The 24,020-nt window shown below is 33.8% G+C and overlaps 2 protein-coding genes and 1 pseudogene across 8 annotated transcripts in view; 2 read left to right on the top strand and 1 right to left on the bottom strand.

Moving 5' to 3' along the window:
• Positions 1-395: 395 nt before the first annotated feature.
• Positions 396-8,381, bottom strand: LOC110659978 (putative disease resistance protein RGA3; annotated as a pseudogene).
• A 1,736-nt stretch (positions 8,382-10,117) lies between these two features.
• The window catches only part of LOC110659969 (phenylacetaldehyde reductase), a 38,490-nt gene continuing 24,587 nt past the window's right edge, over positions 10,118-24,020 (top strand). Inside the window, exons 1-6 of one of the 7 annotated variants that reach the window (XR_009143734.1) lie at positions 10,122-10,341; positions 10,693-10,862; positions 11,451-11,642; positions 11,852-12,014; positions 12,331-12,690; positions 12,820-13,362. Coding sequence is in view for 5 of the 7 variants with exons in the window: in XM_058135763.1 (XP_057991746.1) it covers positions 10,185-10,341; positions 10,693-10,862; positions 11,451-11,642; positions 11,852-12,014; positions 12,331-12,563; positions 12,851-12,964 (1,029 nt within the window). In the remaining 2 variants the exon portion in view is untranslated. Of the gene's footprint in view, positions 10,342-10,417; positions 10,440-10,692; positions 10,863-11,450; positions 11,643-11,851; positions 12,015-12,330; positions 12,691-12,819; positions 13,363-15,089; positions 15,291-16,009; positions 16,211-16,590; positions 16,761-17,149; positions 17,342-17,538; positions 17,702-17,988; positions 18,195-24,020 lie in introns of those variants that run through there. The other 6 variants (XM_058135763.1, XM_021818093.2, XM_021818094.2 and 3 more) reach the window with 6 other exon arrangements.
• On the top strand, positions 19,310-22,277 carry LOC110659972 (phenylacetaldehyde reductase). Its single transcript, XM_021818101.2, has 6 exons — positions 19,310-19,538; positions 20,056-20,225; positions 20,426-20,617; positions 20,815-20,977; positions 21,262-21,448; positions 21,755-22,277. Exons 1-6 carry the CDS (start codon positions 19,421-19,423, stop codon positions 21,897-21,899), a joined length of 975 nt encoding a protein of 324 aa, XP_021673793.2. The 5' UTR covers positions 19,310-19,420; the 3' UTR covers positions 21,900-22,277.

The following is a 24,020-nucleotide window of genomic DNA, read 5'->3' as shown; positions in this document are numbered from 1 at the left end:
ATCTGCTTAAGAATAAAATTAAAAAAAAAAAAATCTCCAATAACAAATGCAGGTTCCAATATTTTTTAGAAACCAAGCAATCATTAGAAAAATATCACAAGAAAATAAAATCAATCACAAGAACACCAAGTTTACGTGGAAAACCCTCTAATATAGAGGGAAAAACCACGGGCCAACGTCCGAAAAATAATCCACTATATCAAGAGTGTATATACAATATTTCACAGGTTTCAATCCACATTTGAGATAAAAAAAAAAAAAGGGAAAAATAAAAAGAAATACCTTTCTAGTAAATGCTGAAATGTAGAGTCAGCTTGAACACCACATTACTCTGTGATTGCAGCATCAACATCATAGAGAGTTGAAAATCTTCCTCCAAAACTCTGCTTCTGCTCTCAAATCAGCAGAGGATCCTCTGTGTTCTCACTCTCAAAATTGTCTCCGCTCAAAGAATTGCTAGAGACCCGTTGCCAGCTTGGAGAACACCATACATCAGGCTCCAAAAGCCTATGATAAAGATCAAAGATGGATCCATTTTCCATTCCTAACACAAACATATCGCAAATCATCTCAAATGAAGGCAGACGTAAGAATAAGATGGATAAAAGAATGACCTGCCAATTGAAGGGAAAAGGACCAACTTACAGATGCGGCAGAAGATTTTCTCTATCGTTTAGCAGATAGCGGCCTTCACTTTGGATTTGTTTGCCATTAACACGAATATTTGGGATGTGAGAAATGAAAGGCCAATCCACACCCTTTTTATTTCGACATCTTTCCACCGACAGGGGACATTTATAAATAATCAGTTCTTGTAAAGAGGTGAGGAAACGCATCTCCTGAGGCAGAGATGTTAAACTTGGGCAATCATAAATTTTTAAGTTCTTCAATTCAGAGAGAGGAGGAACGATTGAGGAGGAAGAAGAAGAGATTGATGTTGTGAATATTTGATGCACAAGTTGCGCGCTTGCATTATTCAAATATACAGAATCATCCAGAGATGGAAAATGAGGAATGGAAAATGAGGAATCCAACTCAAAATAGTGCAATCAGAACAGCGGAACTGGGAAAGACATGGAAATTGGAGAAGATCAGTTGTTGAATCATCCCTTGTCTTCCGCCATCCTTTTAGCTCAGGACAACGCTGTGGCTCGAGAGACTTGAGGGATGGAAAGAATGGAGTTCCTTCTCCATCAATTTCCATATACTCTAAATTACTCAAATGAGAAATCTCCACCCTTTGAAGAGAAGGGATTTGATGCATTGGTGGGAGATGCTGACATTTGCTGCACTTATATAAACTGATATTGCTGAGATTTGTGAGCGAAGAAAGCCTACTTGGGAAACTTCTACCACTGTAATTCCACACCTCTAACTTTTTAAGATTAGGATGTGGTTGGAGATTTTGCAATGTCATTTCTTCGCTTTCAACATTTTGATAATCATCTCCTCTTCCCGAATCTAAAAACAATGATTGAAGAAGCGGCTTATCTTTCAAATTAGGGGTTATTATTTGATCTTTCACAAATCCCCAATCGCAAATTTGTAGACTTCCTCTCAAATTGTTGAGTCTGTTCAATTCATATCCTCCAGCATTCTTTGACATTGAACTATCATTGGCCACCATTAACAATGACAATGTTTGAATGGAAGTCAGTAGCCCAAGCCCGCGTGGCATAGTCAAATTGTAACAATCATCACAGTATAGATGCCTAAGGTTAATCAATTTTTTAATATCTTTGGGAAGTTTCACCGAAGAATAACAACCAGAGATATTTAGCACTTGCAAATTCTGTAGGTCTGCAATAGAATTTGGAAGCGCCATGATTTCCTTGTTGCCAGAAACATCAAGATATCTTAGATGTTTTAGGCTTTTTATAGAACTAGGCAAATTTTCAATTCCTAAACCCTTCATATCACAGGCACGGAAACGCTTAAAGTTTGAAGAAATTACATCAGGAATTGATTCCATTGTTTCTTCAACATCATACTCGACGTGGCAAAAGAAACGCCTTCAATTTTTTTGCAATGCACAATCTGTTGACTAAAATGTGATTTTTCCTTAATACTTAGTTGCTTAATTTTATGCTGAAATTTGTACTGAAAATGCATTTTTTACTGATGTATTTTTGCAGCTGTGTTAGGTAACTTTTTACCATACTTTCAGCCATGTTTTGCTTATTTTTTAGTTGCTAGAGAAGTTAGTTTTTTGTAATCAGTGTAAACAACTCTCTCATGCCTATTTTATGAATGAAACTCTAGCTCTCAGTGTAAGGGGGTTCTGCTGAAGAAGATTTTTGTTTTTTCTTCTGTTTTGCTTTGGCTTTTATTTCTCTGTTCTTGAGAATTCATTTTTCTGCTCAAAATTCAACAGTGGTATCAGAGCATCTCATGATCTTTGAGGGCCTGTGATTGAGAGAAAACAAGTGAGAATCCCATTTACAAAAGAACCAAAACACTAGAAAGTTAAGAGAGATAGCTTCAAGTGGATACTCTGCTCCACCTCCTCCTGTATTTTCTGGAGAAGGTTACTCTATTTGGTCTGTGAAGATGAAGGCTTATCTCAAAGCCTTTGACCTGTGGGAAGTCACCAAACTGAAGGCAACTGTGTCCCTTAAGGGAAGATCCCACTCTTGCTCAGTTGAAAGCACATAGTGAGGAGTGTGCTAAAGGGTTTAAGGCTTTGTCTTGTATACATTCTGCTGTCTCTGATGTTATTTTTACAAGAATTATGGCTTGTGAAACTGCAAAGCAAGCTTGGGACAGACTTAAGGAGGAGTTCCATGGAAGTGAAAGCTCAAAGCAAATGTCAGTGCTGAATTTAAGAAGGGAATTTGAGGTTTTAAAGATGAAAGAATCTGAAACTCTTAAGGAGTACACAGATAGATTAATGTCTGTGGTCAATAAAATCAGATTATTGGGTGAAGATTTACCAGATAAAAGGGTTGTGGAGAAGGTTCTTGTAAGTCTACTTGATAGATTTGAGCCTAAGATCTCATCCTTGGAAGATTCAAAGGATTTGAGTAAGATCACCTTACCTGAACTTATAAATTCCTTGCAAGCCATTGAGCAAAGAAGAATTATTAGACAAGAAGATGCTTCTGAGGAGGCATTTGTTGCCAAACAGAAAGGGAAGCAAGTGATGGAGGTTAAGAAAGGTTCAAAAGAGAGAGACAACAAAGGGAAACAACCTGAAAGTAGAAGTGAGGCTGTCAAGAAGAGTAGATTTCCACCTTGTCCAACTTGTAAAAAAACAAATCATCTGGAGAAGGATTGTTGGCAGAAGAATGGTGTAAAACCCATACAATGTCACTATTGCAAAAAATATGGCCACATTTCAAGAGATTGCAGAATCAAGCAAGGTAAAGCTCAAAAACAACAACAGGGCCAGCAAGCAAATTTTACTGATGATCAACCAAAGCAGCAAGAAGATCATTTGTTCATGGTTTCTCAATCATGTAGAGCTATTGATAAGTTTATTTGGTTCATTGATAGTGGCTGTACAAGTCACATGGCTAGAGATGAAAGCTTATTTACCTCCTTAAACAGATCAATGAAAACAAGTGTCAAGATGGGAAATGGAGAGATGGTTCAGGCTATGGGCAAGGGTACTGTTGCTATGCAAACAAAGAAAGGTACTAAGCATATTTCTGATGTTCTCTACATTCCTAGCTTAGATCAAAATTTATTGAGTGTTGCTCAGATGATGAAAAAAGGTTATTCCTTGTCTTTCAAAGATTGTTGGTGTCATATTTATGATTCCAATAATTCTAAAGTAATGGAGGTTAAAATGGTTGATAATAGCTTTCCTCTAATGTCTGGCAATGGTACTGATCATGTATTTACGGCTGCATCTGATGATTCTTGGCTATGGCACAAAAGATATGGGCATTATAACTTGAATTCTTTGAAGTTTATGCAATCTCATGATATGATTAAAGACATGCCTGTTATTTCTAATTGTGATGAGGTATGTTCTAGTTGTCAATTTGGAAAATTGCATAAACAATCATTTCCCAAGAATCAAGTTAGAAGAGCTACTAAGAAATTAGAAATTGTACACACTGATGTATGTGGCCCTATGAGTGTGCTTTCTTTGAGCCAAAACAAGTACTTTGTGTTGTTTATAGATGACTTGACTAGAATGACTTGGGTGTATTTTCTAAGTAGCAAGGGTCAAGTTTTCAGTGTTTTTAAGAAATTTAAAGCTTTGGTTGAGAAGCAAAGTGGCTATGTTATTAAAAATTTGAGGTCTGATAATGGGAAGGAGTACACCTCAAATGAATTTGACAAATTTTGTGAGGAAGCTAGAATACAACATCAATTATCAGTGCCTTACTCACCTCAACAGAATGGAGTTTCTGAGAGGAAGAACAGAATAGTTGTTGAGATGGCTAGGTGTATGTTGAAAGAGAAAGAGCTACCAAAGATGTTTTGAAATTTGAAATTTTTACACATTGTGTACTTGTTGAATAGACTTCCCTCTTTGGGCAGTGGAAAGAAAAACTCCAGTTGAAGCATGGTTTGGATCAAAGCCTTCTGCAAGTCACTTAAAAGTCTTTGGATCAATATGTTACATGCTTGTTCCTGATGTCAAGAGAATCGAGCTGGATGATAAAGCAGAATTGGGCATCTTTCTGGGTTATGCAGCCACATCCAAGGGTTACAGAATTTACAATGTGAAAACAAAGAAGGTGGTTGTTAGTAGAGATGTCAAATTTGATGAAGGAGCCTACTGGAACTTTGAAAAAGAGCAGGTTGTTAGAGTAACAAATTCAGTTCAACAAAGAGTTGATTCAGAAAGTTCTAGCAATGAATGTGTTGAGTCTGAAAAAGAGTACAACTCTGATGGTGAAGCACATGTTCCTAAGTTCAAGTCTCTTTCAGAGATTTATAAAAGTTGTAATTTTGTGGTGTTAGAACCTAGCAAGTATGAAGAAGCTTCACAAGTTGAAGAATGGCAACATGCTATGAAGGAAGAAATTGCAGCAATTGAGAAGAATGGAACCTGGGAATTGACTTCCAAACCAAAAGGAAAAAATGTAATTGGTGTAAAATGGGTTTACAAAACTAAAGTTAATCCTGATGGTTCTATTTTTAGATATAAAGCTAGACTTGTTGTTAAGGGTTATGCTCAACAACCAGGGGTGGATTATGGAGATACATTTGCTCCAGTTGGTAGGCATGATACCATTAAATTATTGTTGTCTTTAGCAGCTCAAAGAGAATGGCAAGTGTTTCACTTAGATGTCAAATCTGCATTTTTGAATGGTTTGTTAACTGAAGAAATTTATGTGCAGCAACCTGAAGGATTTGAGGTGCAGGGTCAAGAAGACAAAGTGTATAAGCTGAAAAAGGCTCTTTATGGCCTGAAGCAAGCTCCTAGAGCTTGGTATGCAAGAATTGACTCACATTTGATCCAAAATGGATTCAGGAGGAGTGAGAATGAACCAACCTTGTATGTGAGTGGTGATGGAGATGACTCTCAGCTGATAGTGTCACTTTATGTTGATGATATGTTAGTGACAGGTGGAAATTTTCAGTTATTGAATGATTTTAAACTGAAAATGCAAACTGAGTTTGAAATGTCTGATTTGGGGAGTATGAGTTACTTTCTTGGTCTAGAAATTGAGCAAAGTACTGAAGGAATCTTTGTCTCTCAAAGAAAATATGCTCTTGAAATATTAAAAAGGTACAATATGGATAAATGCAAATCTGTTGCAATTCCTCTAGTTGTGAATGAGAAACTTAGCAAGGAAGACGGAGCTGAGAAAGCAGATGCTTCAATGTATAGAAGTTTAGTTGGTAGTCTGCTATACTTGACTGCGACAAGGACTGATTTAATGTATTCAACTAGCTTATTATCCAGATTTATGCATTCACCAAGTCAAGTGCATTTAGCTGCTGCTAAGAGAGTGTTGAGATACTTGAAAGGTACTACTGATTATGGTATATGGTTTCTAAAAGGAAGATCTGTCAAACTTGAAGGCTATGTGGATAGTGATTGGGCTGGGTGTGTTGATGATTCAAAGAGCACATCAGGCTATGTTTTTTTTCTAGGTTCAGGTCCTTTCTCTTGGAATTCTAAGAAACAAGAGGTGGTGGCTCAATCTCAGGTTTAATATATTTCAGTCACTGCAAACCAATCAATTTGGCTTAGGAAGTTGTTGAAAGATTTGGGAATAGAGCAATGTGAGCCTACGGTTATTTGGTGTGATAACAAATCTGCAATTGCCATTGCAAATAATCCTGTTCAGCATGGAAGAACTAAGCACATCAAGGTGAAGTTTCATTTCCTAAGGGAGGCTGTAAAGAATTCAGAGATTAAGCTGCTGCATTGTAGGTCTGAAGAACAACTTGCTGATATACTTACTAAAGCTTTGACCAAGAACAGGTTTGAAGAGCTGAGGAAAAAGCTTGGAGTATCAAGGAAAAATCTCAAGGAGGAGTGTTGACTAAAATGTGATTTTTCCTTAATACTTAGTTGCTTAATTTTATGCTGAAATTTGTACTGAAAATGCATTTTTTACTGATGTATTTTTGCAGCTGTGTTAGGTAACTTTTTACCATACTTCCAGCCATGTTTTGCTTATTTTTTAGTTGCTAGAGAAGTTAGTTTTTTGTAATCAGTGTAAACAACTCTCTCATGCCTATTTTATGAATGAAACTCTAGCTCTCAGTGTAAGGGGGTTCTGCTGAAGAAGATTTTTGTTTTTTCTTCTGTTTTGCTTTGGCTTTTATTTCTCTGTTCTTGAGAATTCATTTTTCTGCTCAAAATTCAACACAATCCAACAAGAATTTGATGGGAATCATGTAAACCAAAGTCAAAAGAAATATGACGAGCTCTTTCATCAACACATTTTTCATTTGAATTTATTATGCTAATCCCTGCAACTGAAGTTGCAAGGTCAGGCATCAAATCATGCATTTTGCAACTTTCTACATTACCAAATCCATTCCTTTTCACTTCCTGAAAAAATGACCTCCACCATAAATCCATAAAATACTCAAACCCTATGTCTTGAACACGTAGACTCGGATCTGATGACTCAATGAACCCTTGGGCAACCCAAAGATGAATCAATGTTGTCACATCAATCACATGATCTTTGGAAAATAATGCACAATATGCAAAACAATGCTTCAAATGTGATGGGAGATTATCATAACTCAATTGAAGGGTTGGTAAAATGTCATTCTCATTTTGAGCTATCTTAGAGAGTTCCTTTTTTAGGAAAACTTCCCATTCAGTTCCTGGATTTTTAAAGCGTAAAATACTTGCAATTGTCTTTATGGCTAGAGGAACTCGAGCACATTTGTTTACAATCTCCTCTCCAGTTTTTTTGGTACTTGAATCTTTTGGTTCTTGTCCCTTGAGTGCTACCTGAAGGAACAAAGACCAAGATTCATTTGGAGATAAGCCTTCCAAAGCGTAGGGTTCCACTGTGCTAGCTACCTCTGCTACTTTTCTAGAGCGAGTGGTTATTAATATTTTACTTCCACTAGAACCACCCTTTAATAATTTCTTCAACTTATCCCATTTTTCACTATTATCATCCCATACATCATCCAAAACTAGCATATATTTTTTTCCATTAATAATTTTTCCAAGGTGAGATTTCAATGCTTCTAGCTCAAGTTCTTCTGACTTTGCACCCTTTGCAGACTCTTAAGATTTTTTTAACAATCATTTTCACATCAAAAGGATCTGATACACAAACCCACAACTTTACTTCAAAATGTTTGTGGTCTTCCCTAGTCCCCCAATTCCAACAATTGAGAGATATGAAACATTCTCTTTACTGTTGGAAGCCAATAGAAGTTCTACAATGGCCTTTTTGTCACCCTCTCTCCCAATAACAACTTCAGGCACAGAGGACTCAGTTTGATCCCTGACCTTAGTTGTATGACCCCTCTCCTCCTTATGAACCTTTAATTTGAATGATTGTTTATCACCATCTATCTCAAGTAATCTCTCCCTAATTGCCTTAATTTTATGACCCATCTTAAAACCATAAACAAGCCGATTCGAAGACGAAAAGAAAAGGCTTACCTCCTTTGCCATTCTATTTCCAGTCATCACTTGGCACCGGAGAGCTTCAGTGGCAAAGGCATCCAGCAAGTCATCAGCATCATAAACAACTTCTTGTAGCTTCTCAAGCCAGCCTTTCACTTGATGGTTATGTTTTTGCTGCTCCTCAGCATCCAGAAGCACATTATGGATACTAGAAACTGTGGCCTCAAGTTTCCTAAGCTCATCTTTGACACCCCACCACAATCCAATCTCGTCAAGGGCTCGAGAACCCAACTTCTTAATGATATCCCCAGCAATGTCAAAGAGAATTCCATCGGCCATTTTGGGTATTTTTTGTTTAGTGTTTTTAAGGTTGTAAAAGGACGAAATGATGCAGTGAAGATGGTGGCATGCGATGCTCAATATTTGAAAGACCCTCATGGACTGTTATTGCCTTGAAGATGAAGTCTATGCCAATATGCCATGCGTATAGAAAGTAATCAGGGGGACTACCGTGTTCTTTTAAGCTCAAAATTCCTTATTTCTCATGCACTCAGCCCTGAAATTCCTTGCTTTTCATGCTCATAAAAATAGCTAAAACATTCCAAATCTACTCTACCAAGTTATGAACATCTTCAAGCAAATACTTGGGTTGTACTTAATTTATGTGTTGCCACTAATTAATTAATATGTATTAATCACGTACAATCTTAGTGCTCAAATCAGTGGTGCTTCTAGAAATTTTTTTTTTCTGGGATTAATAAAATATTATTAAAAATATAATATTAATATCTTATAATTAGATGTAATGAAATTCAATATTTTGAAAGCTATATAAAAGAAAAATATTATTAATGTTATCAAATACATATATTTTTTTTATAATAAGTAACTAAAAATTATTTATCAACTTATCACACGTATAATTATACTATTTTGCCATGATAACATTTATTATTGAAAAAGTCACAATAAAATTTTAAATGTAAATAAACTTTTAATTGCATAGCATGTTTTTTTGTATCTTAATTACTTTTAAATTTTTCTAAAAAGAGAGTTCGGTAATTAAATCTATGAGAGTCAATATATATAAACATATATATATATATATATATATATATATATATATATATACAAAGAACATATTTTAGAAAAAAGAAGTATCAATGACCCCTCATTTAGTGGCTTGCATTCGCCACTATTCAAATCCCTTAGTCTAGGGTGGACAATCCACCTTTGTATGTGCTAAGGAAGTGGACTTGGTGCAAATATGAGGAAACAGACCCATGTATATCTCATTACAATTTACTAAAATAAAAAAAAAAAATGCACATATGCATTAATCTATTGCAGAGTATCCTATTTAGTTGCACTCAATCATTAGCTATATATACAAATAATAGATATGGCTTCGTTAGAAAAGAATTCAATTCAATTATCATACAATCATATTATTTTTTACATAATTTTTTGAAGACTATATACAAATAATAGTCTAATGGTCTTATTTCTTGCAACACCCATAAAATGAAGAATGAGATAGGCATCAAGCATAATTTTATTAGAGAGAACTATAAGATTAATTATTTTAAATGTATCAAGACAATGTGAGAGGATGTACGAATAAAATGGTTCAATAAAAAAAATTTAATCTTTATATGAATAACGTTTGTCTTACTTATTCATAAGCTAGCTTGGAAATGTCCTTTGAGCACCTGCCAAGTTTTTTCTTAAATTTATTATTTTTATAATTTCTTGAAATGCATTATTTTGATGAAAATTATAATCTTACATATGTGATGTAAATGATATTTTAAAGTGGTTTGACATGGGAATTGAATAATTATAGTTTTAATTCATAAATTTAACTATATTTTGCTGAAGAATAATTGGGAATAAATCTTAATAGAATTAAATTAAAAAATCCATTACGTGTTTATTTGTGATTTGGCTATATGGTTTAAAATTACTATCCACCATCTCTTTCCAAAAGCAAGAGGTTACTATCCACCATTTATATATGTTATTTTAAAAAGGCTAACATATGCGGATCAAACTTACCACTAAACATGGTAGCTTGGTAGTCAATCTGGTGAAAAAGGCCTTGTCTCACTCTAATTTGATTTCTCACATTAATATTGATGACTAAATATTATCTCTACTAAAAAGTATGAATGAGTCAGCATCGAATTGTCCAACGGTGCCTTTCATGGGTGCCATCTTGGAGGTGGTGTGTGTAACAGGAGGATCAGGTTACATAGCTTCCTGGCTAGTTAATTTCTTGCTACAAAAGGGTTATACAGTCAAAGTCACCGTTCGTGACCCAAGTCAGTATCTATCTTTCTTTCTTTGTCATTCCTCTTTTTTTTTTTGAAGTTAATTTGATTATTCAGCTGTTATCAGACAGTTGTTTTGGGTATTCTTCTTTTTCTTTTAATTCTTGGTTCTATTGCATTTTCTGTTACATTCTATGTGTAGTGTGAATTCCAACACTGTTGGGATTTTTTTTTTAATTAGGAATCTTTTCAAACATTTATCGTTTGTTGTATACACAAGAATCACGAAATTAAATTTAAAGTAATTTGATTAACCTAATTCTTGCTAATTCTTTACCAAATTAGATAAAGTTTTATCAAACATCTCGTGCATGTCAATTGTTCTATTCATATATGAAACAGGTGATCCAAGGAAAACAGATCACTTGCTTGCTCTTGATGGAGCTAAGGAAAGACTTCATTTGTTCAAAGCTGATTTACTGGAAGAAGGGTCCTTTGATTCTGCAATTTATGGGTGTGAAGGTGTTTTCCATGCAGCATCCCCTGTATTATTTTCAGCAACTGATCCACAGGTTTCTTTCTCATGCCTTTTGATTATATTCCTATATATTCTCGATGGTTAGGTATCAACCCTAATTCAACCTCTGGATGCAAAAATTGAAGCAGATCTAGAGGATAGAAAGTAGATGAGAAGAGAATTAGACTTAGATGAGAAGAGAAGAAAGAGTAGAACCAGAGAAAGAGAAGTTCTGTTATTGACTCATTAATGGAATGAATGAATGCAGATGAGGATCGTTCCTTTTATACAGCAGTTACACAACTACAGCATTTGCACAACTAACTGTAACCAATTAACAAATTCAGTTCTTCCTTCTAACTTCCTCAACAGCATTTCCCTCCAAAACATTCTCTACCTGACCCTTATTCTGCCTAACAATATTATTTCTCTTCGTTCTTCTACAATATGTGACAAAACCTTACCCCTATAGAAGAAATTTTTGTTCACTTCTACTCAAATCAGTAACAACACATAGATATATTAGATTTGATTTATAAACATTAGGAATTCTAGTGGGCTGCAGGAGTTTATCATTTATGCTTATAATATTCATAAAACAAGTATTTACAAAATACTTCAATTTTGTTTTGCTATATTTCAGGCAGAGCTAATTGATCCTGCAGTGAAAGGAACCCTTAACGTACTTAAATCATGTAAAAAAGTTCAGTTTATCAAGAGAGTGGTTATAACATCTTCTATGGCAACAGTTTTGTATGGCAGAAAACCTCTGACTCCTGATGTGGTGGTTGACGAGACGTGGCAATCAGATCCAGCAGTTTGTAAGGAAATGAAGGTGTTCTTTTGTGCTATTATCTTAGTACTTTATTTACTTATTTATTTTGGTTTATAAAATCTTATCTGCAATCAATCGGTTTCCTTTACCTTTAAAGTATCCTTTATATCCAGGGATATAAAGGTAAGACCAAAGAACCATCTTTGTTCTTTTGTCTGTTGTTATCTACTTATTATATGTTGATGCCACTTAATTTAGTTTCTTTTCAGCTTTGGTATATTCTTGCAAAAACTTTTGCAGAAGAGGCTGCTTGGAACTTTGCAGAAGAGAATGTCATTGACTTGGTTACAATACATCCAGCATATGTGATTGGCCCTCTCTTACAGCCAACTCTCAATTTCAGTGTGGAGATGATTCTTAATCTTGTAAATGGTAGTATTCAGCAACCATTTAGTATTATATAAGAATTATAGATAGTAGTCTTCCAAACTAAAAGGAATTGCTAGAAGATGATATATATGTAGATACATGGAATTGCTAGAAGCCAACTCAACTGAACTTAGCCCACTTACTATCCAGTTAGGATCAGTTATTAGATAATTTTCTTCATTGTGCTTGTTTTTGAGAATGTATTTGCTTTAACTGGCCAGGAAATTTAAAATTTATCCTAACTGATTGAAGCAGTCTGCCTGGCAACAAGATTATTCTTTATTTTTTCTGATAGAATGTCTTAGTTTTCTGGGTGCAGGAGCTCAAACATATCCCAATACTTATTACAGGTCAACTGATGTTAGAGATGTTGCAGAAGCACATATTCGAGCTTTTGAGATTCCAGCAGCTTGTGGCAGATATTGTTTAGTTGCAAATGAGTCGCTCTTTTCTGAAGTTCTGAAGATTGTCCATGAACATTTCCCCTCCCTGCACCTTCCTGCAAAGAAAGTGATTGTTTTCTGCAATTCAAATGACACTCATTTTACGCTAGCCATCTTTTTTTGGATTACATTTTCTGGAGTTACGTGGGCAATTTAGTTAAGCAATTAGGATCAATTGTGAGAGAGTTTGCTGAGAAACATTCTGAAGATTAATTCTATGGACTTAAAAAAAAATGGTGCATAAAAACTTCCATTTATCACCAATATACTAGATAACTTGTTGCTTCTTTTTCTTTTTGAGCTTTCTTGTTCTCTAATTGTAATTTTTCTGACATTGAAATCCATGTGTTGTTCAAACATTGCAGATGTGATGATAATCATCCATTCTTGCCACAGCACAAGACATCCAAAGAGAAAGCAAGAATTTTGGGTATCAACTTCATTCCTCTGGAAGCAACTCTCAAGGACACTATTGAGAGTCTAAAGGAGAAGGGCTTCCTCAGCATCTGATTAGACAGTATGGGATAGTGAGGTGATGCATAAACCGGCAGGAAAATTTAGAACAAACAATACGCTTTTCCCTAAAAACCTTCAGGGTTCAGAACTTCAGATACTTGCAGATATTGTTTGAATTTCTCCAACTGTTATTGAAGATTGTATGTGAAAGGCATGCTCACTTGCTCTGCATCTTCATGAACAGTAAATTAATGTCATCACAGAAGATTGTGGTCATGCCTTATATGTATGGCTTGTGCTTAGCTGCATTAATCTGGGATTTATTTCATTACCATGTTGATGATCACACTTGTAGGAAATGTTTTCTGCGGCTGTCTTGCATGTCAGATGTCAAGATCACAAGCTATATGCAGATAAAATCAAATAAATTTCCTCTGAAATTTCAGTTTTGATATTTCTGTCAGTTTTTCACTTTGACACAAGTCCAGATTGTGGAAATTTTGTTAATAAGGCAAAAAAAGGACATCAATCATGACAGTTTTATTGAAGTGTGTAAATCCCACTCACACACACGTTATACAATCAATGTGATATAAAAGATCACCACTGACCTACTTCACTAATGGACGTGACAAAGCATACGTATCTGGTAGGCTAGTAGGAACCAGAAGTAGCAGAAACTTGCTTATGACTTGTAATTGTGTAGCTAAATGCTGAACAAAGATGACAAAAGAAAAAGACATGATTGTAATTTGCAAGTGAATTGGAGGATAAAATGGGAAATCAAAATCAAAATCAAAATCAAAATCAAAATCAAAATCAATGACTGACAAAACTCGACTACTCTACTCCCATCTACCTTCATGATGGGAACCAAGATTCCTTCTCGCCAACTATTCCTTCTCACCAACTCCAAAAATAGATTTTCAATTCTCAAGGTATTTGGAAATAAATTATTTATTTAAAAAATTAAATAAATTTTTATAAATTACATTTACTTTTTATCTCTTTTAAAATAAATTTCTTAATTAATTCTTTTATTTAAAACTCAAAATTTAAAAAAAATAAAATAAATTAAATTCTTATAAAATCATAATTTTCAAACAAAGAACTCCAAAAATCTTCTGTGTCATCTACCAAGGTATAAACTATAAAGAGTAAAAACCTTCAACTAACATTTCAGCCTAAAGGTACAAGAAAATGGACCCAGTAATAAGTGTCTTTGTGGATTGGCACTAATAATATTAATTATTTTTATTTATTGTTATAATATTTTTAATATCATTTTTATAACCATAGGCAAGTGGCAATTTACATTAATATTCTCCACAACCATATAAATATAAAAATATAAATATAAATATAAATATAAATATAAATACTGAGTGCACTTAATAATTTATCAAGATATAATATCAATTTATCATCCCTTCAATTATCTATAACTAGTGGTGCAACCATGTAATGGTTAGACTCTATATTATTTGTTTTATTTTTATTTTTTTTAAGAAATAATGAAAATCAATTAACTTTATTTTGATGGTATTTGAATTTTTTAAAATTATAAAATTTTAAATTTAAATTATATTAAAATTAATATATCATAAAATGTAAAAAAATCTTATTTTTAAGAGAAAAGGTAGAAAAATAATTAAATTATTAAGGTTGGATGAGGTAAAAGAAATTAAATGAAGAGACAATTTAAGAAATTAATTACCAACTAATCAAGTGTCTGTACAATACATAAATGATTTTGTTTATTTTTTTAAAATAAAATTATAAATTAATATAATATTATATATAGAACTATTATAATTGATAATAATTTTTTTTATTAGGAATAGGAATCCTAATAAATTTCAAAATTACCTAGAAGTATATTTAATATAAATAAAAAATTAATTTAATTAATTAAAGAAATTAATTAGATTTGTAATAGACCACCAAGAAATTGAAGGGCTTAAATGATCTTGTGTCTTTTATTTCTTTTGATTGATTTAACGTGTATTATTGAGTTATCAGAAAAATGGATCTTATGGCAATCAAATTCATAAATTCATGTTTTATAAAAAAAAAAAAAAAAAAAAAAACATGAATTCATGATAAAATTAGAGTTTGTGTTGTACAAGGAAGAACTTCACTGTTCCAGTTCACAAGCCTCTCGATCATTTAACTATTGACTCTGATGTGACACTTCTGACCATACACAATTATCTAGTTTTGGTGTTGTTGGATGATCAAAAACTGAGGTCTTGAGTGAGAAGTGAAACTAGAACCTGAAACCACATCCCCACATTTGCTGCATGGAAGGATCTTGGCATTTTGATATTTTCTTTGCCAATTCAAGGTCTCTATCCACAATAATCGCCACAGAGCATCAGTAAGTGACTAATTTGATTTGAAAGCAATAATTTTGAACTTTTTACGAGGATTTCCCGCACAAGTTATGAAAAATGAAGAAATATGAACATGTTGCTTGTTAAATTTCTGTAATGGTTGCATTCCCACTCAAACTCCAGCCAAATGTTGGAGATTGCAAAAGGGTTTTGTATGTTTATGAATTTCTCTTCCTCTTTCTATCTGTTTGAGAAATTTCACCAACTAGGAAAGAGAGAGAGAGAGAGAGAGAGAGAGAGAGAAGTACGAGAGTGGGATTAAACGAAGCAAAAATGGAGCAATTAAAATAAAAGAACATAGATTTTACATTTGGCAATGTATTTACGTCCATGGAGCCGCTGCAGTATTCTTACTATGAGGAAAAAAAAAATCTGCAATTCATCATTTTAGCATTTCCTGTATATAGCAGAATACAATAATGAGTGTTGCCCCCGCACCTTAACTATCCCAACTGTCTATTGATGGTACAACGATGTGGTTCTGCTCCACACCGCTTCACCCGCCTCTCTGCGCATAATATCCTTCCATTTGTTTTTAAATATCCAATAATAATCTTAATATGAGACACTCTAATTCAACATGTTCAAACATTAATCTATGGCATTCTTTAATTCTTTCTTTCAAATTATAATCCTTTTCCAGTCTCTTGGATTCCTTAATATCTGCAAATAAAAGTGGCTAACTCCTCTTAAATTGTTACAGAATTAAAGTGGTCCCCCATTTTCTAGATTTTATAAGTAGCCCACCACCCACCCCTCCATATGCACACACAAGACACAGACAGGATGAGCGGAGAAGGCAAGGTGGTATGTGTAACAGGGGGTTCAGGTTACATAGCTTCATGGCTAGTTAATTTCTTGCTGCAAAAGGGTTATACAGTCAGAGCCACCGTTCGCGACCCAAGTCAGTATCTCTCTTTCTTTGTCTGTTTTTCCTCTCTTTTTAACCTTAATTTGATTATTCAGTTGTTATCAGGAAGTTGTTTTGGATATTTTTCTTCTTCTTATAATTCTTGATTCTGTTGCATTTTCTGTTACATTATGTGTAGTGTGAATAACAACCATGTTAGGAACTACTTTTTTTTTTTTTAAATTAGGAACTACTTTTTTTTTTTTTAAATTAGGAAACTTTTCAAACATTTATTGTTTGTTGTATGCACAAGAATCATGAAATTCAATTAAAGTTGTTTGATTAACCTAATTCTTGCTAATTCTTTACCAAATTAGATAAAGTTTAATGAAAAATCTCATTCATGTCAATTGTTCTATTCATATATGAAACAGGTGATCCAAAGAAAACAGATCACTTGCTTGCTCTTGATGGAGCTAAGGAAAGACTTCATTTATTCAAAGCTGATTTACTGGAAGAAGGGTCTTTTGATTCTGCAATTGATGGGTGTGAAGGTGTTTTCCATGCAGCATCCCCTGTATTAATTTCAGCTACTGATCCACAGGTTTCTTTCCCATACCTTTTGATTATATTCCTATATCTTCATGATGGATTAGGATTGGTCCAATTTGCCATTGTTTTTCCAAAAATCTAGACTCGATGAAAATGGTGTTGCAAACCTTACCCCTATAAAAGAAATTTTGTCAGTTCTACTCAAATCAGTAACAACATATAGATGCATCAGTTTTGAATTATAAACGTTAGCCATTTTAGTTGGTTGCAGGAGGTTATCAGCTCTAGCTTTGTTATTGCATGGCCATTTTAATTCTTTTTCTGCTTTAATTTCTATCCCGGTGTCATTTATGCTTATAATTTTGAGGTATTATCTGGTTTGTCCACTATTCATAAACCGTGTATTCACAAAAACTTCCATTTTGTTTTGCTGTATTTCAGGCAGAACTAATTGATCCTGCAGTGAAAGGAACACTTAACGTACTTAAATCATGTACAAAAGTTCAGTCTATCAAGAGAGTGGTTATAACATCTTCTATTGCAACAGTTATGTTTGACAGAAAACCTCAGACCCCTGATGTGGTGGTAGATGAGACTTGGCATTCGGATCCAGCAGTTTGTAAGGAAATGAAGGTGTTCTTTTGTGCTAATTTCTTAGTACTTTATAAACTTATTTATTTTGGTTTATAAAATCTTATCTTCAATCTTTTTAAAGTATTACTTATTTCCAGAGATATAAAAGCAACATAAAAGAACCATCTTTGTTCTTTTCTCTGTTGTTCTCTACATCTAATTATATGCTGATGCCACTTAATTTAGTTTCTTTTCAGCTTTCGTATATGCTTGCAAAAACCTTGGCGGAAAAGGCTGCTTGGAATTTTGCAAAAGAGAATGCAATTGACTTGGTTACAATACATCCAGCATATGTGATTGGCCCTCTCTTACAGCCAACTCTTAATGCCAGTGTGGCGATGATTTTTAATCTTGTAAATGGTAGTATACAGCAATCGTTTAATTATATAAGAATTATAAATGGTAATCTTCCAAACAAAAAGGATTGCTAGAAGATGATATATATGTAAATACGTGGTTATTTTATATAACTCAACTAAACTTAGCCCACTTTCAATCCAGTTATAGATTTTTTTTTCCCTTCATTCTGGTTGTTTTGGAACTAACCAAGAAATTTCAAATTTATCCCCACTGATTGAACCAGTCTGCCTTGCAACAAGATTATTCTTTATTTTCTTTGATAGAACGTCTTAGTTTTCTTGGTGCAGGAGCTCAGACATACCCCAACGAATATTACGGATCAACTGATGTTAGGGACGTTGCAGAAGCTCATATTCAAGCTTTTGAGATTCCTTCAGCTTATGGCAGATATTGTTTAGTTGCAAATGTGTCGCACTATTCTGAACTTGTGAAGATTGTCCATGAGCATTTTCCCTCCTCGCAACTTCCTGCAAAGTAAGTGATTGTTTTCTGCAATTCGAATGACACTCATTTTATGTTGGCCATCTTCTTTTGGATAACATTTCTGGGGTTACATGAGCAATTCAAGTAAGCTGTTAGGATCAGTTGTGAGAGAGTTTGTTGAGAAACATTCTGAAGATTAATTCTATGGTTTTAAAAAGTAAAATTGTGCACAAAAACTTTCATTTATCACCAATATCCTAAATAACTTGTTACTTTTTTTTTTTTTGTCTTTTTGAGCTTTCTTGTTCTCTAACTGCAATTTCTCCCACATTGAAATCCATGTGTTGTTTAAACATTGCAGATGTGATGATAAACCTCAATTCATGCCACATGTCAAGGTATCCAAAGAGAAAGCAAAAACTTTGGGTATCAACTTCATACCTCTGGAAGCTACTCTCAAGGACACTATTGAGAACCTGAAGGAAAAGGGCTTCCTCAGCATCTAATTAGATCGTATGTGATAGTGAGGTGATGCAAAAACGAGCCAGAAAATTTAGAACGAACAATGTGCTTTTCCCTAAAAACCTTCAGGGTTCAAATACTTGTACGCATGGGTTGTGCTTAGCTGCATGTATCTGGGATTTATTACATTACCATGTGGATGATCACAATTGTAGGAAATGTTTTGTATGATTTTCTTGCATAGCAGATGTCAATATGACAAGCCTTATGCAGATAAAATCAAATAAATTCCCTCTGCAATTTCTGCCTCGATCGTTCTCTTTATTTTCACTTTGCACAAGTCCAAAGAGTTGAAATACATGGATTAGAGGTATTTTGTATGGATAGTGGCTTGTAAAATTTTGTATGTTTTACTAGAGTATACATCCAAATCCGGTGACAGAGTTGCATAATACAAGTAGGAATTTCTCCATCCTAGACACATTTGAAAAATATTTTCCAATAATAGATTTTTTTTTTTTTTACTCTTATTTCATGCTTGATGACAAATTAACAGTGAAAATGAAAGGAACAGAAAATTTAATTTGCAAGTTGAAATTTTGACATTAAAAATAGCTAGTTGAGGTGGGTATCAATCGATCCAATCATCAAAAAAAGAATAAAATAAAGAAAAAAAAAAAAAGAAAAATACAACTATCAAATAGTATTCTAATATATGCACTTCATCTCTTCATCAATTCCATTATAAAGAAACATACAGAGAAGCAATATACGGTGAAAACAGCAACCATTCATTTTTATTGCTTTTCTTTACTAGAGAGAACTACAGGGAGGATGTGTGGAGAAGGGAAGGTGGTGTGTGTAACAGGAGGGTCAGGCTACATAGCTTCATGGCTGATTAAGAGATTACTCCAAAGGGGTTATATCGTTAAAGCCACTGTTCGTGACACAGGTCTCAACTTCTCCTTCAAAGTACTGTTTTTTGGCTTTTTTTTTTTAACCAAATTTAGCCATATATTGGCTGAGTGGTTTTGCACAGGAATCTTCTTCTTTTGGAAAGTTCTAGGAAATTAAACCTACAATCTTGCTGATAATTATCTTGTATGTGCATTAATTAAGCCAACCGTGCTTTGTTTTTCTTTCATTCTGGTTTTTTCCCCCTTTCTCGTTACATTTGTTTTGAACTGTGAATTACAATTATATTGGAAACTTTTAGTCAGAAAAATTTACAATTATATAAAGGTGACTAGTGCATGAAGCATCCCATACTTTTCGGCTTTAGGTAAGGTTGATGTACATCCATAACCTCCAAGTCATAAATGGTGTAACTTTATCATCACAACAAAGCCACCCTCTAAATATACAGGAAAAAATCATTCAGACTGAGAATTGAATCCACGGACTGAGAAATATAACTAATGCTGAACTTTGCGCACTAATTTAGCTAATTCTATTTAAATGTGACACAGGTGATCCAAAGAAAACAGATCACTTACTTGCACTTGATGGAGCTAAGGAAAGGCTTCATTTGTTCAAAGCAAATTTACTGGAAGAAGGGTCTTTTGATGCTGCAGTTGATGGATGCGAAGGAGTTTTCCATACTGCATCCCCTGTACTATTTGCAGTCACTGATCCACTGGTTCCTCTCTCATACCTTTCAAATACCTTCCATCTTCTTGATAGGTTAACAAATTCATTAAACTTTGTGTAAAGGGTTATATATAGCAGATAATTAGCTGATCAGCGCCCTTATGCTTATAATTTTGAGGCCTAATACATTTTCTTCATTGCCTCACACGACCTGCAAGAAATATTCCCATTTTATTTTCTGGGTTTCAGGCAGAACTAATTGATCCAGCAGTGAAAGGAACACTTAATGTTCTTAAATCATGCACAAAAGTTCAATCTATCAAGAGAGTGATTATAACATCTTCTATGGCGACAGTTATGTTTGACAGAAAACCTCAGACCCCTGATGTGGTGGTAGATGAGACTTGGCATTCGGATCCAGCAGTTTGTAAGGAAATGAAGGTGTTCTTTTGTGCTAATTTCTTAGTACTTTATAAACTTATTTATTTTGGTTTACAAAATCTTATCTTCAATCTTTTTAAAGTATTAGTTATTTCCAGAGATATAAAAGCAACATAAAAGAACCATCTCTGTTCTTTTCTCTGTTGTTCTCTACATCTTATTATATGCTGATGCCACTTAATTTAGTTTCTTTTCAGCTTTCGTATATGCTTGCAAAAACCTTGGCGGAAAAGGCTGCTTGGAATTTTGCAAAAGAGAATGCAATTGACTTGGTTACAATACATCCAGCATATGTGATTGGCCCTCTCTTACAGCCAACTCTTAATGCCAGTGTGGCGATGATTTTTAATCTTGTAAATGGTAGTATACAGCAACCGTTTAATTATATAAGAATTATAAATGATAATCTTCCAAACAAAAAGGATTGCTAGAAGATGATATATATGTAAATACGTGGTTATTTTATATAACTCAACTAAACTTAGCCCACTTTCAATCCAGTTATTTTTTTTTCCCCTTCATTCTGGTTGTTTTGGAACTAACCAAGAAATTTCAAATTTATCTCCACTGATTGAACCAGTCTGCCTTGCAACAAGATTATTCTTTATTTTCTTTGATAGAACGTCTTAGTTTTCTTGGTGCAGGAGCTCAGACATATCCCAACGAATATTACGGGTCAACTGATGTTAGGGACGTTGCAGAAGCTCATATTCAAGCTTTTGAGATTCCTTCAGCTTATGGCAGATATTGTTTAGTTGCAAATGTGTCGCACTATTCTGAACTTGTGAAGATTGTCCATGAACATTTTCCCTCCTTGCAACTTCCTGCAAAGTAAGTGATTGTTTTCTGCAATTCAAATGACACTCATTTTATGTTGGCCATCTTCTTTTGGATAACATTTCTGGGGTTACATGGGCAATTCAAGTAAGCTGTTAGGATCAGTTGTGAGAGAGTTTGTTGAGAAACATTCTGAAGATTAATTCTATGGCTTTAAAAAGTAAAATTGTGCACAAAAACTTTCATTTATCACCAATATCCTAAATAACTTGTTACTTTTTTTTTGTCTTTTTGAGCTTTCTTGTTTTCTAACTGCAATTTCTCCCACATTGAAATCCATGTGTTGTTTAAACATTGCAGATGTGATGATAAACCTCAATTCATGCCACATGCCAAGGTATCCAAAGAGAAAGCAAAAACTTTGGGTATCAACTTCATTCCTCTGGAAGCTACTCTCAAGGACACTATTGAGAGCCTGAAGGAGAAGGGCTTCCTCAGCATCTAATTAGATCGTATGTGATAGTGAGGTGATGCAAAAACGAGCCAGAAAATTTAGAACGAACAATGTGCTTTTCCCTAAAAACCTTCAGGGTTCAAATACTTGTATATATCGTTTTGAATTTCTCCAATTGTTATTGAAGATTGTATGTGAAAGGCATGATCACTTGCTCACCATCTTCCTGAATAGTAAATTAATGTCATCACAGAAGATTGTGGTCAATCCTTGTACGCATGGGTTGTGCTTAGCTGCATGTATCTGGGATTTATTAAATTACCATGTGGATGATCACAATTGTAGGAAATGTTTGGTATGATTTTCTTGCATAGCAGATGTCAAGATGACAAGCTTTATGCAGATAAATCAAATAAATTCCCTCTGCAATTTCTGCCTCGATCGTTCTCTTTATTTTCACTTTGACACAAGTCCAAATAGTTGAAATACATGGATTAGAGGTATTTTGTATGGATAGTGGCTTGTAAAATTTTGTATGTTTTACTACAGTATACATCCAAATCCGGTGACGGAGTTGCATAATACAAGAAGGAATTTCTCCATCCTAGACACATTTGAACAATATTTTCCAATAATAGATTTTTTTTTTTTACTCTTATTTCATGCTTGATGACAAATTAACAGTGAAAATGAAAGGAACAGAAAATTTAATTAGCAAGTTGAGATTTTGGCATTAAGGCTCTGTTTGGATGGGGGTGAGGGAAGGGTAAATAAAGGTAAGGAGTAGTTGGAAAGGGGTGAGCAAATGAAGGGTAAGGGTAAGTAAGGGTAAGGCTTACCCTCCCTTACCCCTCAAATCCCAATTTTTCTCACACCTCAAATTGGGGTGTAAGCTGTGGGAGGTGAAAGATGAAAATTATTTTATTTTTAATTTTCCTATTGTGTCTTTATTTTTTATTAAAAATCCAATTATATCTATTAAAAATAAACCTAGTTTACCAATAAAAACAAATGTTTTCTCTCTCAAGTGGCTGTATCTAATCTCTTCGCTTTCGTGAATTTTGAATTCTTGCAGAAAAAATGTTAGTTTTATCTTCCTATTTAATTTCAGTTACTAAATCATTCGTTCTTTCAATAGTTTACTGCAATTATTATGCTCCATTTGTCACATTTTTTTTTACTAAATAATTCATTCTTTATTCAATCCTTTTTTGTATTACTTTATAGATGTCTAAGATGAATGTTGAAATTGTACATGCCATGGTCTGACATAAAAAGACAATTGAAAATATAAATTATAAGTCACTAAACTAAAAATAAAAGGCCTTAATTTTCTAAATAATTTATTCTTTATTGTATTATTTTATAGATATCTAAGTTAAATATTGAAATAGTACATGCCATGGTCTGACATAAAAAGATAATAAAAAATACAAATTATAGGTCACTAAACTAAAAATAAAAGGCCTTAATTTACATATTAAAAAAATAAAGAATAAATTTTATCTAATAGAAAAAGATGTTTTTATAATTTTAATAATTATTTACTCTTCTTTCACCTCTTTCCAAACATAAAAAATATACATTACCTCTTCTTACCTTTCCATTAATTCAGATTTTTTTTATTGTAACCCATTCTTACCCTTCTCTCTTCTTACCCTCCCTTTCCTTCCTATTAATTACCCTTCCCTTACCCCATCCAAACAGAGCCTAAAAATAGCCATTGTGGTAGGTACCAATCGATCCGATCATCAAATAAAGAATAAAATAAAGAAAAAAAAAAGAAAAAGACAACTATCAAATATTATTCTAATATATGCACTTCATCTCTTCATCAATTCCATTGTAAAGAAACATACAGAGAAGTAATATACGGTGAAAACAGCAACCATTCATTTTTATTGCTTTTCTTTACTAGAGAGAACTACAGGGAGGATGTGTGGAGAAGGGAAGGTGGTGTGTGTAACAGGAGGGTCAGGCTACATAGCTTCATGGCTGATTAAGAGATTACTCCAAAGGGGTTATATCGTTAAAGCTACTGTTCGTGACACAGGTCTCAACTTCTCCTTCAAAATACTGTTTTTTGGCTTTTTTTTTAAACCAAATTTAGCCATATATTAGCTGAGTGGTTTTGCACAGGAATCTTCTTCTTTTGGAAAGTTCTAGGAAATT

The sequence above is a fragment of the Hevea brasiliensis genome, chromosome 14 (genome assembly GCF_030052815.1).
Source record: "Hevea brasiliensis isolate MT/VB/25A 57/8 chromosome 14, ASM3005281v1, whole genome shotgun sequence".
NCBI classification, from domain to species: Eukaryota; Viridiplantae; Streptophyta; class Magnoliopsida; order Malpighiales; family Euphorbiaceae; genus Hevea; species Hevea brasiliensis.
This window is presented reverse-complemented; position numbering and strand designations above follow the sequence as displayed.

Bases quoted from the DNA above. Each gene is read 5' to 3' on its own strand.
- LOC110659972 (XM_021818101.2), top strand. From the start codon at position 19,421: ATGTGTGGAGAAGGGAAGGTGGTGTGTGTAACAGGAGGGTCAGGCTAC. The intron at 19,539-20,055 runs GTCTCAACTTCT...AATGTGACACAG, and splicing joins AGCCACTGTTCGTGACACAG to GTGATCCAAAGAAAACAGAT. The intron at 21,449-21,754 runs GTAAGTGATTGT...TAAACATTGCAG, and splicing joins TCCTTGCAACTTCCTGCAAA to ATGTGATGATAAACCTCAAT.